The sequence below is a fragment of the Dermacentor variabilis genome, chromosome 6 (genome assembly GCF_050947875.1).
Source record: "Dermacentor variabilis isolate Ectoservices chromosome 6, ASM5094787v1, whole genome shotgun sequence".
Taxonomy (NCBI): domain Eukaryota; kingdom Metazoa; phylum Arthropoda; class Arachnida; order Ixodida; family Ixodidae; genus Dermacentor; species Dermacentor variabilis.
The window spans coordinates 80,301,852-80,315,970 of NC_134573.1; the positions used below are offsets into that span (position 1 = coordinate 80,301,852).

General features: G+C 46.5%; 1 protein-coding gene across 1 annotated transcript in view; it reads left to right on the forward strand.

Annotated features, from left to right (window-relative positions):
- Positions 1-14,119, forward strand: part of LOC142586184 (uncharacterized) — a 37,568-nt gene that overhangs the window by 14,286 nt on the left and 9,163 nt on the right. The window contains exons 2-3 of the mRNA XM_075697437.1: positions 2,496-3,997; positions 7,131-7,490. Coding sequence (XP_075553552.1) covers positions 2,633-3,997; positions 7,131-7,490 — 1,725 coding nt within the window. The 5' untranslated portion in view covers positions 2,496-2,632. The remainder of the gene's footprint in view (positions 1-2,495; positions 3,998-7,130; positions 7,491-14,119) is intronic.

Here is a 14,119-nt window from a genome sequence, read left to right on the forward strand (position 1 = left end):
TAACTGTAATTCACCTTAATTCACGTTAACGAACTTGAATTCGCTTTTATTCACATTAATTACCCATAATTACTACTAGTTAACGTTGTTATACCATTTACCAGCTTCTGTATCACTGCTGAGGTCATACGAGAAGCTGATGACAGCCCCGCCTCCTCATTGGCTGCGCCGTCACGTGCCCAACGACGCCCGCACTAGGCCACGCGTTTGTCGAGCCAAATTGCTGGGTCTTGACGTGTGCAATAACGCACGCATTAGGCACCCTTTTAGTCAACTTCCTCGGAGGTCCGGGCTTCAGTCCCAGCCAAACCAACATTTACCAAATTTTCCTTTGAAAGGGAATAAATCACTTTGTTTGGAGGAGCCTCCCTCAGAAATGTATCGTCAATCCGAACATTCTTTAATGCGTTTTTACTCCTTGCGCCGTCCGCCATTTCGGTACCATCGCTTGATAACGCCGGATTTTCTGCCTCATGGGACATATAATGTTTTGGCAATTATAAGTTCCTAGGTTGCCCGAAAACATTCTAGCAAGTTCGCGCTAAAAAAACAATTTCTTCCCTAGATTTATATATTGTCGGCCGCTTCATCCCCTCAAAAGAATTCATTTATTGGTTACGTAATGAACAAATTTTTTTCCTGTAAAATAGTTTTGAGGAAACGCTTTCCATGACGCACTCATCTACCAAAAATTTCCATGACCCAGATGCATTAGTTATATTCACTTTCGTAATGCGAGTATTCATATCAGCACGATATCACAACACAATATTCTCAAAGCCAGGAACAAGCTTCTTTGCTGGCAGACCCTTTCTGAATATGCTAAAAAGCGCAGCACTGAATACGGGACAGCTACAAACATGTTACTCAGTAGCGAAATCTGAGAAGGGGAAACTGAAATGTTAGTTGTGCGTTGGTGGAAATAAATTTGTGTCCATACTGTCTAACATACCATAGGATTTATTTGAAACAATTCAACAAGCCTTTGTACAGTGTAGATTCCGACGAGTGTGTTGAATCATATTTTTTTAACCTGCTATCGCTATCAATGCTTCATCCTGGTAGCATTTCTGCAAGATATTCTGAATTTTATTTATTCTCATTCAACAGATTTCTGTTTATTCTTCACGCTATGAAAGTTGCTATTTCTGGGAATAAGCTTCGCGAAAGCTAAAAAAAAAAAAAATCATGCACCGAAGCATATAAACCAGCATGTATATTACATGTATCGCATATGGAATACCACTAAGATCTGGTCGTGTTTATTTTTTTTTACATACAGGATAATGTATTTATAACAGCTTGTGACAGCAAGCTGGATGCCTGAAATTTCTATGTGCATCAAGTCCAGTGATACATTACAAATATTGCAGTGTCTTCCACCATTTTATTATAGTGTGGAGGTTGATCACGAAATAATTAAAGAAAAGGGAGAAAATTGTAATTAATCTCATGCGCGCTACATTTTAGTCGCAAATTTCTTGGGTTGCATCGATTAAAAACATCTATAACGATTACTGAAGTTGCGTAACAGATTATTTCATGAATACTTGTTAAAGGTTCTCGTGGGGACCTTTACATGCTGCCAAATTAATGCTGTCGCCCGCCAAGTGTACTAGCTGGAAACAGGGGTTGTTTTGGCAGGTGAGATACGTTATTAGCGTAACTCTTATGAGACGCTATTCACAGAAACATTATGCATGAAGAGAACTATGCGCTTGGCCCCATGTCTCATGTGTAGTTCTAGATCTGAAGGAAATTTCCGATTTCAAAATGTGAGCCTTTGGAAGTCACCAAATTCAATAAAGGTCTGCCCAGTGGAAAGAACGTTTTTTTTAATAAATTAAGGGCCCGAAAGGAACATTTTAGGATTTACAATGTTTAATGATTTCTATTTCTGCGAGTCCCAGAAGTGAGGGTCGAAGCGGAGTAAGTTACAAATCGCTTTCTGCAGAAATTGATGAACTGTTTTTCACTTCTATTGACAGAGACAACTCATGCGGAACCTATTTATTCGGTTTAGGTTGGTTATACGATGGAGAGGGTGCTTTGTCACTGCTTGCGCCGTTGATAGAACCTGTATGAATAAACCACACTGGACAACAACCGTTACTGGTGCGTGAGATCCCCCTCTGATTCTTGTGGTTATTTATTGTCGCCACTTGAGAAGTGTGCTGATTAGATGAATGAAAATGTCTAAATATATTAACCATAGTAAACGCTGCATCACTTACATTACCTCGCGGCACACGTACCATATATTCAATAATAACATTTACTAATAACACGAGAACAGTAGCGCTATAAGAGTATATAAAGGGGGGATAGAAGAAGAACAAAAATAGATGAAGAAGGAACGTATCTTTAGTTCAAGCATGCAGTTACTGATGATTTACACCACTGCGTTTCTGTCTACTATACTTTTGGTACAGAATATTACAAATGACTGACAACAGAGAGTTGCGTTTTTGATTAGGCTGCTGTTACTTTTGCAGGTGCTCGTGCCGCTAAAGATTGTCCAACTATAACTCGCGCCAAACAACACACATCGCCGACACGGAGAACATCGGTTTCGCCCGGCGTAAGCATAACGTCCGTCGACAGCCGGACTCCGTCTTCCGCCTTCGCTAAGATGTCCAAGAGGTCTGCAAGATCGGACGGCGCTGTGAGCCGGGGCAGCCTGCCTGACCGCGTCAGTCCTCCAAGGAGGATTTCACCTAGGAACTCCAAGATCCGCAGCGACGAGTCGCAGTCTGACCGGCGGAGCGGTGCATTGCGCCCGCGCACTCCACGTGACCGAAGCAGCCTTCCACATAAGATGCCTTCCAAGGTATCCCAGATGAGTGACGATTTCGAATCGATGTATTCCCGAAGTGACCTGGACTTAATTCACGGGAGCCCGCGTTATCCCGTTCGCCCTTCAGGGATGTCTTCTAAGACGTCCAGGGCGCGCGACGACTACGAATCACGCACATCTCAGCGGGGTCGAGCCCGGAGCTTGGACAGCCCACCTCACCACAGCAGTCCTCCAAGAAAGGGAGCATCTGGGGCGCCCAGGGTACGCGATGGCTATGAGTTGCGCAGTGAGCGGCGGAGTGGCGCACACAGGCACGACAGTCCACCTGACCGCAGTAGCCCTCCAAGGATGACTTCCTATAGGTCGTCCACAGAGCGTGATGACCATGAATCGCGTATTAGCCAACGGAGTAGCACACGGAGGTACGACAGCGCACTCGGCCGCAGTAGCCCTCCAAGGAGGACTTCTAGGACGCTCAGAGAGCGCGACGATTACAAATCACGCTCTGAACGGCGGAGTCGCGGCAGGAGGCCGGACAGTCCACGTGACCTCTACAGTTCTCGAAGGAGTGCATCTGACGAATCCAGGGTGCGCGATGAATACGAATCGCGCTTTCGCCGTCGGAGTGGCTCAAGGAGGTACGGCAGCGCACCTATCCATAGCAGTCCTCTAAAGGGGGCTTCTTGGACGCCGGACAGTACACGTGACCTCTACAGTCCTCGAAGGAGTGCATCTGACGAATCCAGGGTGCGCGATGAATCGCGCTCTCACCATCGGAGTGGCTCAAGGAGGTACGGCAGTCCACCTGTCCATAGCAGTCCTCAAAAGGGGGCTTCTTGGACGTCCTGGTTCCGCAACAAATACTTCTCGCGCACTAGCAGGCAGAGTGAAGACCATAGCCCTCGCATTCCACCTGTTTATAGTTCTTCACGAAGGGCTTCTCCCAAAACGTCGAGAAAAAGCAGTGATTTCGAATCGAGCACTACCCGGTGGAGTGGTGCCCGAAGGTCGGAACGAGGCAGTCCTCCAAGGACGAGTGCTTCTAAGGAGTCCGGACGGCGTGATGACTTCGAACCACGCTCTCGTCAACGGAGTGGATCCATTGGTCCAGCCAACCGCAGCAGCGCACCAAGCAAAAAGCCCTCCCCTTCCAACGTGTGCAAGGCGTCGACTTCTCGAGGCCAAGAGAAGGAAGGCAAGGTACGCCACTCGTGTCCTAGTAAGACGTACTAGAGCTAAGTGTGCTGTCATTACAGAGCAAACTGGAAAATCCACTATGATTTAGATATGCAATATTTACAATACATCACTATATTGCAGTGACTCTGGGCTTTAGGAATTTGGGTTTGTCGATGACCTATATATTATAAGCAGGATGCTGCAGCTTACATAAGCCATGGTTTGAAATAAAAGCCTATTCATTGAAGCAAGCGTTGACGAAATGTGTGTTCTTGTTATTGCATGAAGAAAGTCAATATTTCATTTACGTTAATTGCATGAAACCTCAATAGTATATGTTATAAAAAATACAGAAGTATTAGTTATTGGGTAAAACTTCCAATAAGACAGCTACTTGGCGCTTTACAAGATATCTAACTCGACAGCTTCTATTCTTCTAGTTATTGCCTAATTATGCTTCTGTGTCCTAAAGCACGCCTGCGAATGGGCATTTAAAAGCAATAACGGCAAAGCTTTCATTACGGTCGAGAGCTATTTTTTTATGCTTCTCTACGTCTCCCGCCAGACACATAATAGTAAATGAGGCATAGCAGAGCCGACGTAGCTATGCATAAGTTAAAAAAAAATCACCGACGATTACGATACTCCCTATTGCAAAATTTGAGCGCAGCTATATAAGTGTTTTCTTTTCGTGGTATATTGAGGCACAGAATATGATAGATACATGTAGAAATAAAGTCGGCTGTCGTAGAAAATCTGATTAGAGAATCAAGCGCGTCGGTTTTTATGCATGACTTGCGGAACGTTCCAGCGTATCGCTGGTGCCGCGTGGCTCCCAGAAAGTACTACACAATTCGCGGAGAAGAGCGGAGAAGCTTAACTCATCGGATCCCGAAGTAGTTGCCTGACAATTAGCGGTTGAGCGTAGGAAGAACGAACAGAAGGCTAAACGTGCTGCGGAGAGGAACGGGAGGAACGTCTAGCAAAGCGGCGTTGCCAGGAGGCTGAGCGACGTGCCTCAGCGCATGCGACGTATATCCTTTCATAGCCGAGCTAAGCCACTGCCATTTTTTCCCCATATTTGATGTCAGTGATAGTAGTAGTTCCACAACAATAGCGGGTTAATTTTTTCGACACATCAACCGCAACCTGCCTTATTTTCAACATACATAAACAAGACTTGTCATTTAGATTATCGAAGATGCCCGGGAAAGTAATCATTTTCTATGCAGCTATGTGAGCCGAAGTCGGGAGCCTTTTGCGCCAATCAGGCAAGCGCGCGCGCGCGCACGCACACACGCGCACACACACGCGCGCACACGAGCACACGCACACACGCGCACACACACGCGCACACACGCACACACAGACACGCACACACACGCACACACACACACACACACACACACACACCGAGGCATGTTGATTCACGGCCATGCCTTCCTCTGGTGATGGCTGATGACGTGCACATACAGTTTCCATGTCGACTGTAAATGGCGTTGTTTTTATGACAGCCAAGCTATTTAGTCTTTTACAGGGAAGGCATTCGCGGCACATATTTATAAGTTTCTTGGATTGATAAGGTACATTGTCCACGACAGCAGCACCCCTGATAGTGTTTAATCTTGTTTACACACCTCTTGGAAGAAAACACAGCAGAAGGTTACCACAAATTGCTTTATGCAGCGCAGCCAGATCATCTCATAATTATGGTGACTCGCTATTTTAATATATTGGTATGCTTGTTCAACCTCCAAGGCTTATCTATAATTCTGTTAGTATTACACAATGTGTGATACTAGTAGCCAGCAGTTGCTGGCAGGTACATGGTGATGCAAATTCCGAAACAGTCTTGCAACTTTGAAGCAAATCTCATCGTTTAAGCCATATGACATGCTTCGAATACCATTCAAGTCAGCATTGTCCAAACTAGTTTGGGTCATACGGGTGTTGCCTTCTGTTGACCGGAGTCGGGAGAACTGCCAATGGGAGAACTGTCATGTTTCTTTATACATTGCGCTTGCCTAACCACTACCATATTGCACCCTCTCGTCTTGATGTTTCGTATACAGTCCTAATTTAGAAAAATCTTGGCCCGCGAAGCATGTGCTGTCACCGAGGTAGCTTGAGGTACGGTTGTATTCGTGTCATATTCCTGCATAGCCAATGTTTCAGGTCACGTAGTCAAGCACGTGCTATCGGAGGAGAGCGCGTCTCCCCTTCTCTAGCCCGGCCATGACTGCGCATGTCGTTCCATGCGGTCCACCCGCTGTATCTCGGAGGTAATCTGCGCCAGTTTCAAAAGCTAAGGGTGAGCCCATAGATGGCAGGTGACTATGCAAGTTGTCTTCCCGTTGCGTTGTGTTTGAGGTAGGGAATTCTCACGTTTTGGAGACGCGGTGAAGTGAGAGGCAGCAACTGTGCTATGCCCGGGGCCTGTCGCTGCATCATGGGGCCGTAGTGACAGCGAGCGCTCGTGGTCTTTGAGTGAGACCTGATTGCTTTGCGTGTGCGTGTGTGCCATCATCCTTGTCAATTTGAATGGTAAGCGAATGTTTACTGCAATTCATTTGTCCGATAAAAGTATAAACGTTGCACAGGTTAAACAAGCGCGAACACATGCGATGGAAAGAAGACATGGACAAGAGGAGCGCTGACTTAGAATTGAAACTACAAGGAAGTCCTGCGCCTCCTGGTGTAACGTTGCACAGGCACGGTAAATCAGACCACAAATTTCGATCGTGGATGCTAATAAAATACTAGCTCAAAACGACGTAAGAAAGAATAACGAACAAGGTAGAATAAACACGAGAAAAGGAGCGAACACTCCAGAAAGGTCACAGTTTTTGCGAACAACCCTTGCTGCACGCTCTGAAAAGAATTTCAGCGACTCAGCAAAAACAATCCATTTTCAGTTACTCGTATACGGGCAAGGGCGTCCAGGCCCTGAGTAGTCATCTCCGCTGCATCGAAAATGTCACATTGCCTCTTTTCTTTCGTGCCTCGAAGAACGCTCTTTGGATCAAATTTGAAGCCTCGCTTCGCTGAGTTGCCTGATATTTTGCTATTGCTATCAACGCTTCGCCTTCCAGGCAGAACTGGGATTTTTTTTTATTTCGTGTATCTGTCCCATGTTGCTCTTCCTCTGACGTAGGCCGGCCACGAGAAGCCAGCGCCCAAGGCAGACACCGCCGTGAAGCCTTCCGCAAGCGCCACGAAGCAGAAGGCGGGTCTCATCTGCTGCGGCTGCGGTCACGTTTTAGTACTGCCGAAGCCCACTGATGACACCACGGCCGACAAAGATGCACAGAAGCCGAAGCCAGCCGAGGGTCCAGCACGGGGCGACGACATCGAGCGCTCCATGCACGGCGAAAGTGAAGAAGAAGAAAGCGAGGAAACCCCGCAGGCCAAATCCCCCGAGAGTCCACCGTCAGAGGAATACGTGCCTACTTCGGAGGCCGGCCAAGTTGCACCACAAGTCGTGGAAAGCTTGGGCCCTTTTTCCGATGACGATGTGAGTAATAAAGGGCTCACGTTGAATGCCCGCTACACCCTGATCACAGCTCCTTGAAAGGGGCGTTGGAACGTTTGATAGTTAAAATCCCATAGGTTACTGCCAATTTCGCATGGGTGTGTAGAATTAGAGGGCATCAATTTCGCATAGTATAATGTGACGCTTCGCTTTTTGACACGTTGCCCAGTTGAACAGACAAAATTTAGTGAATGGACGAAGTAGATCATGTAGGGCTGACATTAATGAATTCGGTGCAGATAGATTTGGGTTCAATAAGAATGGACATTGGAGATCTCCGAAGGAAGTCTTCAGATTTATTACTTTAATGCATATTACACATTAAAGAAAATTGAACCCTTGAGGGTACTTTTGTGTCTATCAGTCACCCACTTGCACTCATAGAAGAGGGTGTTTGAACAAACTAATACACCTATAGTAATGGGTGAGTTTTGTTATACTCTTATTGGGTTGTTTTGGCGAAATTCCACACTACGTTTCCTTACAACTATGTATTCTCGCACTACCCGAGCATTTCAGATGTCCACCAATGTGATCCCAAAGTGCTTTCCCAGAGGCTTGTCAGCATAAAGCGAACAAAAAAAAGACTAGCACGGCCCTCCAGAGCGATTCGAACAGTGGACCTAATGATTGTCATTCAGAACTTTTAACTCTCGGTCATTTTGCTGACACTGCCCCGTACGAAGAATAATAAAACACATAACGAGTGCACTGCCGCATTTAGTACTGATGTTAGGCTGACACGACGCCCTTCACCTATCTAAGCGAAGACGAGGGTGAAACGACTCAAGCAAAGCAAGCACTAAGGTCTGAAAGGCAGGAAGGAGAGAGGACCAAATAAGTGCCCCCTCCTCTGCCATGTACCTTCGAGTGTTTATTCCAAGTGATAGTGCATGAGGCCGTGCAAGACTTAGTACACATGATGTTGCGCCAGCGCCTATGCTACACCAGAAAGAACATGCACTTATATGACCATGATTGACCGACACGCTTTTATTCGCTCACACTTGGTAGCTCATCTATGAAACAGCAGCGAGCTTATTATTCTGAATGGAGTCAGTGTCAAAAAGCAAAAAGTTGGAGAGGAAAACAGCTAGGTCTCTTTCGACGCTCCTTTACTGAAGACGCCGTACGCATGAAGACACCAGATGACACCCATAGCCTACTGTGGCCGTATGACTTGCTCAAACGATGGCTTATTCGAGGTGTATGTTTGCCACAAAACACCCTTCAAGTATACTCCTGTTACTGAAAGGGTGCGCCAAGAATGTTGTTATTGAGCACACGAGTTTTATGAACTTTTAGTGGAAGTAAGGGCGCAAGAACTGCGTTTAAAAATTTTGTCCATCCTCGGGAGTGTTATTTTCCTTAGTGTATGGGCTATCTAAGGTTGAAGACTGTGCGTGTTGGTGTAACATACTGAATGTTGGATTGCACATTTGGCTGGACACACAGAAGAGAATGTAGGGAAAACATAGGGAATGCGGGGGATGGAAATTCAAGACGATGAACAACACGAGAACAAAGTGAGAGCAGGAGCCAACGTTTCGACAAGTGGACTTGTCTTTTTCAAGGCGACATGCGCCCATATGCAGCCGCCTTGAAAAAAAAAAAGAGAATGTGGTGGCTCGAGGTGACGTTTGCCACAGGAATCCACCAAGCCCATCGACGAGTGCGTCCGGTTGCAGGAACGAAGGAAAAAGAGTGCATTATTCACACTGGCTCTAGATACGGAAGCCCACTCCATGCAGAAGCATAGTAAACGACGGAGTTGACATCAGGACACGTCAGCTCATACCCTCACTGCACCAAAGTATCCGCTTTTGAAACCGTCATCTTCCCTAGAAGACCAGACTAGGGAGTCTGATGACTGTACCTCGCCCAATCACAATCGTCGAATCGGTTGAAAGATCCCGCCCATGCCGCCCCATCGTTCCGCAGGATTCGTCTCCTATGTTGCACCTTCGTCTGCGGCATATGGCGCAAATGCGTAGTAATCTGGGAAAACGAGTTCGACGCTGTTCTCACGGTAGCCTTCGACGCTGGCCCCTTTCGTTCGTTAGTTCAGATTGTCAGGGTCAGTTTCAGGTAGAGCGGTTTTTCTTTGACCCGTCAACGGTGGGCGCCAACTTCTGGATAGGTGCTGATGAATGGGGTGTTGCCCTGGGACAAACACCAAAGGAATGCTCCTTGCCGTTCAGACGTAACAGGAAGCGCATTCATTGGAGGGCTATTTGCAATCAGATTTGTTCCCTTGTCAGAGGAACATATACAACAAGGTAGTCAAAGGAGAACAAGAAATATAAGAAAACTAGAAACGAATTTTGCTAAAAGGACCATCCACCAATACAAAGTCAACCTGACTTTGTATTGGTGGATGGTCCTTTTATGTGGTGGATCGATAAACGTTGAAGCACTGAAGAAGCTGCAGCGCTTGTTTCTACTAATGCGCAGCAATCCAGAGAGGATGCAGAGAATGGGTACAACCGACGCTGTAGTGAAACGAGTGAATAAGGAACTTGCTACGGTTTGCTCGCAGCTGGCACAGATGGGGGAAGGCATGCAAACTATATATGTATATACTTTACCAGACACGGCAGCAGTCACGAACAAAGTGGATAAATTTAAATTCAAGGTACAGCATCGTGCGTTTATGATATATCGGGAAAAAAAATCGCAGTTCCACCGTAAAGGCGAAGCACCGATTGCGATAGAAAATTAGTAGATAGCTGTACGAAGTAAGGATAGTGCATTTATCGGCCGTGTAAACTTGTGAACATTCTTGTTTACGAGAGGACTCCGTAAACTTGTAAACATTCTCTTACTAACTAAATTAACAATGGTAAATGCGTAAGCGTGAAATCAAGGAGGACTTACAGCGCTGTCTTTGTGTGTCTGCTGCTTTGTATACGTCCTCATTCAGTCGCGCTTACACATTCTATCATGCATTCAAACCACCTAGCCTGTCAACGTGTTTAGGTAAGTTAACCAGCACGGTGTCACGCGCGCACAGATAAACATGAACGCACATCGCTCGATGACAGCAGAAACTGTCTGTGAAAACGCTGGAGTTAGAAATCGCGGCAGTAGCGGCGAGCCAGTTGACCTCCGTGCAGATGTCGCTTCAACGCATACGAACCGTCGAAAGCACAGCGCATACGAAGCTACCGGCATTACGCGCACTATGCAAACATCGCAGATCGCTTTGAAGATGAGGCCCGCAAGGGCGCGCACTTTAGCCACGTTCAAGACCGCCTGATGCTTCCGTCGGCGTTTATATAAATTTTGACATCAGGAGATTGGAATAAAACCAAATTGGAATAGTTTTACGGTATAGGGCTCCCACTGTCTACGTAGGGACCCGCGATGACCCTTCGAAATCCATCTTTCCTTGCCAAGAGAATCGTGGCTAAGCTTTACGCTACTTACCTCTGTGAAATCTAATAGGGTCTTAATTCGTGGAGTGTGCAAATACTACAAGTAACCACAGGCGTCATTTGAGTTGTTTGAATGATGTAGCATCTACTATTTCAAGGTCATCATTGCTAATAAGGGGAGCTTTTTACGATTACACACACAATATATCTCACTAGTAGCGTGTAAGTTTCGTAACGTCTATGAGAGCATGTGGTTGTCCTGGAACTATATGGCAGACGTTCATGGATTTTGGACTGCTGGATGATACTTTCGCACAAGATTTCATGTACTTCATGGTTTTTTAGATTTTACCTTTGCGTGATACGTGACTGTGATTCGTTAACCTCCCAGTGCGCGTCGCTCCTCTCCATGGAATAATGGTAGGCGTTCTACGAGATTAAAGGTTTAGCAAAGTATCACTGCATAGTGTTCCAGAACTTATCGAAACAACTTAGTATTGCATTGAAGAATCAACCTTTCAGAGCGTTCGGTAACGCAGACGCGTCATCATTGCTTAGGCTGTATGTCAGTATCTGCTAATTAAAATCTAAGCAGTTTCTCGGCTTGTTACCGTCTTCGTAGGCGTAGGTGTTTCACAACAAACAAGTAGCGTCACTAATAATAAAACCGCGCCAAAACTTTCTCCTCCAACTGGGACATGATTGAGCGATAACTAAATTTATCATTTATATCTTCCTCACCCGACGGACAAGTAGCAAGTGCTAATTTAAATCTAGGAGCATTGTTTGAGGTGACCGGGGTCGTACCACGTTGTTAGGCAATCACAGTAACCTATCGCCGTAGTCAACGGTATAAGGCGTGAATGCTCAACGGGCTTAACGTATCACAAGTCACTCAAGGATAAAACTCTGTATTGCCTCTAGTGCTCGCATGAAAACTCTATACAGGCAGGCTTTTTTTCTTTTTCACGGAATTGGTGCCAAATACTTGACGACGACGAAAAGCAGTCCATGTACCGTAGTAGTAAACTTAGGGCTGTTCCAATTTACGCCGGGGAAGTGTTGGGTTATATATTTTATTTCTTTAAAATGCTCTCAATGCAACCTCGACGTTGCAGAGAGGTTTAACACAATAGTGACACAGTTTTGAACTCAGATTTTGCGGATTGCTGGCAACGGAGAAGGTGACGTGATTCCGTTCTAATGACCTATTTGGTACGAAGAATGAAAGTGAGAGCAAGCGCCGCCGCTTGGTATTTCATCATTAAATCAACACGCGTTTAGACGTATCACCAAAAATTGGTTAAGGTATTTCAACCATCGCAATTTGGTGGGGCCGCATCCTAGAATCCGAGAGGCCATTGCCGGCTTCGGAAATGTCGTCCGTGTGTGCCGATGTCGTGGCGTTGTTGAGGTTTTTTGGGATGAACCTTTGTTCGCCATTCCCTGCGCAATCCTTTCCAGCAATACGCGGGTTCCCATTATGGCGCCCATTCCAAGGTTGGCCAGCAGGTATAACGACTGCAAGATGGGCAAGCTGGAATGAGTTCAATTCGCGTATAGGCGGAATTATGAGGCGCACACAGCAGAGATAAATGCAATTGGGCGCAACGCAGAGAAGGACGCGCCGTCATTGTCTTTCGTTATGCAGAGGTGCTTTTTTTTGCGCCCTGTTTTTTCAAAGCGACCTGTAGGTGGTTGTCGCGAATCACGATGCCGTTCTCGTTTGCGGCTGATTCGGCGCCCACGAAATAAAGATGTTTGTGTGATGAGGCGGGACCTTAATTCGGTTGACCTCATATCGCTTTTGTGACGCAGTAATTGAGCCCTATCCGCAAACTGGATTGTGCGATACGAGCAATATGCTGCAGGGTTATTAAAAGCCGCAGTGTAAGGCTCACTGGGAATCGCAAACTTTTGCTAAGGAAATTACAGTTGGGACTGCCTTGCTGGTATCATCGGGCACAGCTTCATACTGGGGCGGCAATATTTCGTGTCGCTCTGCCTTGGCAGCGCTTGCTTTGCTCCCCCAGTTTTCCGCGCGCGTACTGAACGCGGACGAATGAACACATCCACCAGATCTCGCAATTTGACTGCACTGGGTGCACTTTTGCCCCCCAAATTCAAGTAGCAAACGTATTACGACGCTACCGCCGAGAGCAGTCCCGGGTCGTGAAATTTGAGCATATGGAGCAAGCCCTTACGCCGCTTGTATACGTGTCTCGTGGTACATTCAAAAGTGAGCCCTGTTTTCTGGAGTATGCTGTATTAGGTACTGTCTGCGTCAAATGAAGCGCAAAAAGTGCAGCGCGTGGCCAAAGCTTAACTGGAGTTGTGGTGTACCCGCCTTCCGTTCACCGTCTGTTCGACCGAACTGCGCGATGACGCTCTCACCCAATACGGCGATATTTTCGTTTCTGTTATGGCTTTCATTTATTTAAAAAATATAATTAAATTATGGGGTTTTACGTGCTAAAACCACTTTCTGATCATGAGGCACGCCGTAGTGGAGGACTCCGGAAATTTCGACCACCTGGGGTTCTTTAACGTGCACCTAAATCTGAGTACACGGGTGTTTTCGCATTTCGCCCCCATGAAATGCGGCCGCCGTGGCCGGGATTCGATCCCGCGACCTCGTGCGCAGCAGCCGAACACCATAGCCACTGAGCAACCACGGCGGGTGCTTTCTTTTATTTGAAAGCGAGAAAATAAATAAAAGACAGAACCTGAAATATCGCAGTATATCGAGCATTGTGGCACAGTGCAACGCCAACTATAGGTGTCGTTGCACAGTACGGCGAAGGAGGGTGTGCTATCGGCGTCAAATGAGACACGGAATAGCGGTGCGCGTGGTACAGCATTGCGCGTCTGACAGTCATCGTTATAGAGATATATTCGCTCGTCCTGTTTGCCAACAAGAGGCGGCGAGGATGTCGTCCTACTGCGATTCCTTTAGTGGAGCGGCGATTTGGGCAAGTTGGTTAATTTCCGTGATTACTTTAGCTCCACCTTTCTTTGATCTTTCCTTTCTTTCTTTCAAATAACAGATCACCAGGACAGAAACAAAAAAATATATCCCAGTACAGGTCGAGCATCAACGCGCGGTGCGGTCAAACCAGATGTGCACTCCTGCCAGTGGTGATCAGCGGCACGCTATTGCACCTTTAGTTATGCCTTGGTCACGTGCTCCGCTTTTGGCGTTTCATTTGACGCCGATAGTACAACAGTAGGAGT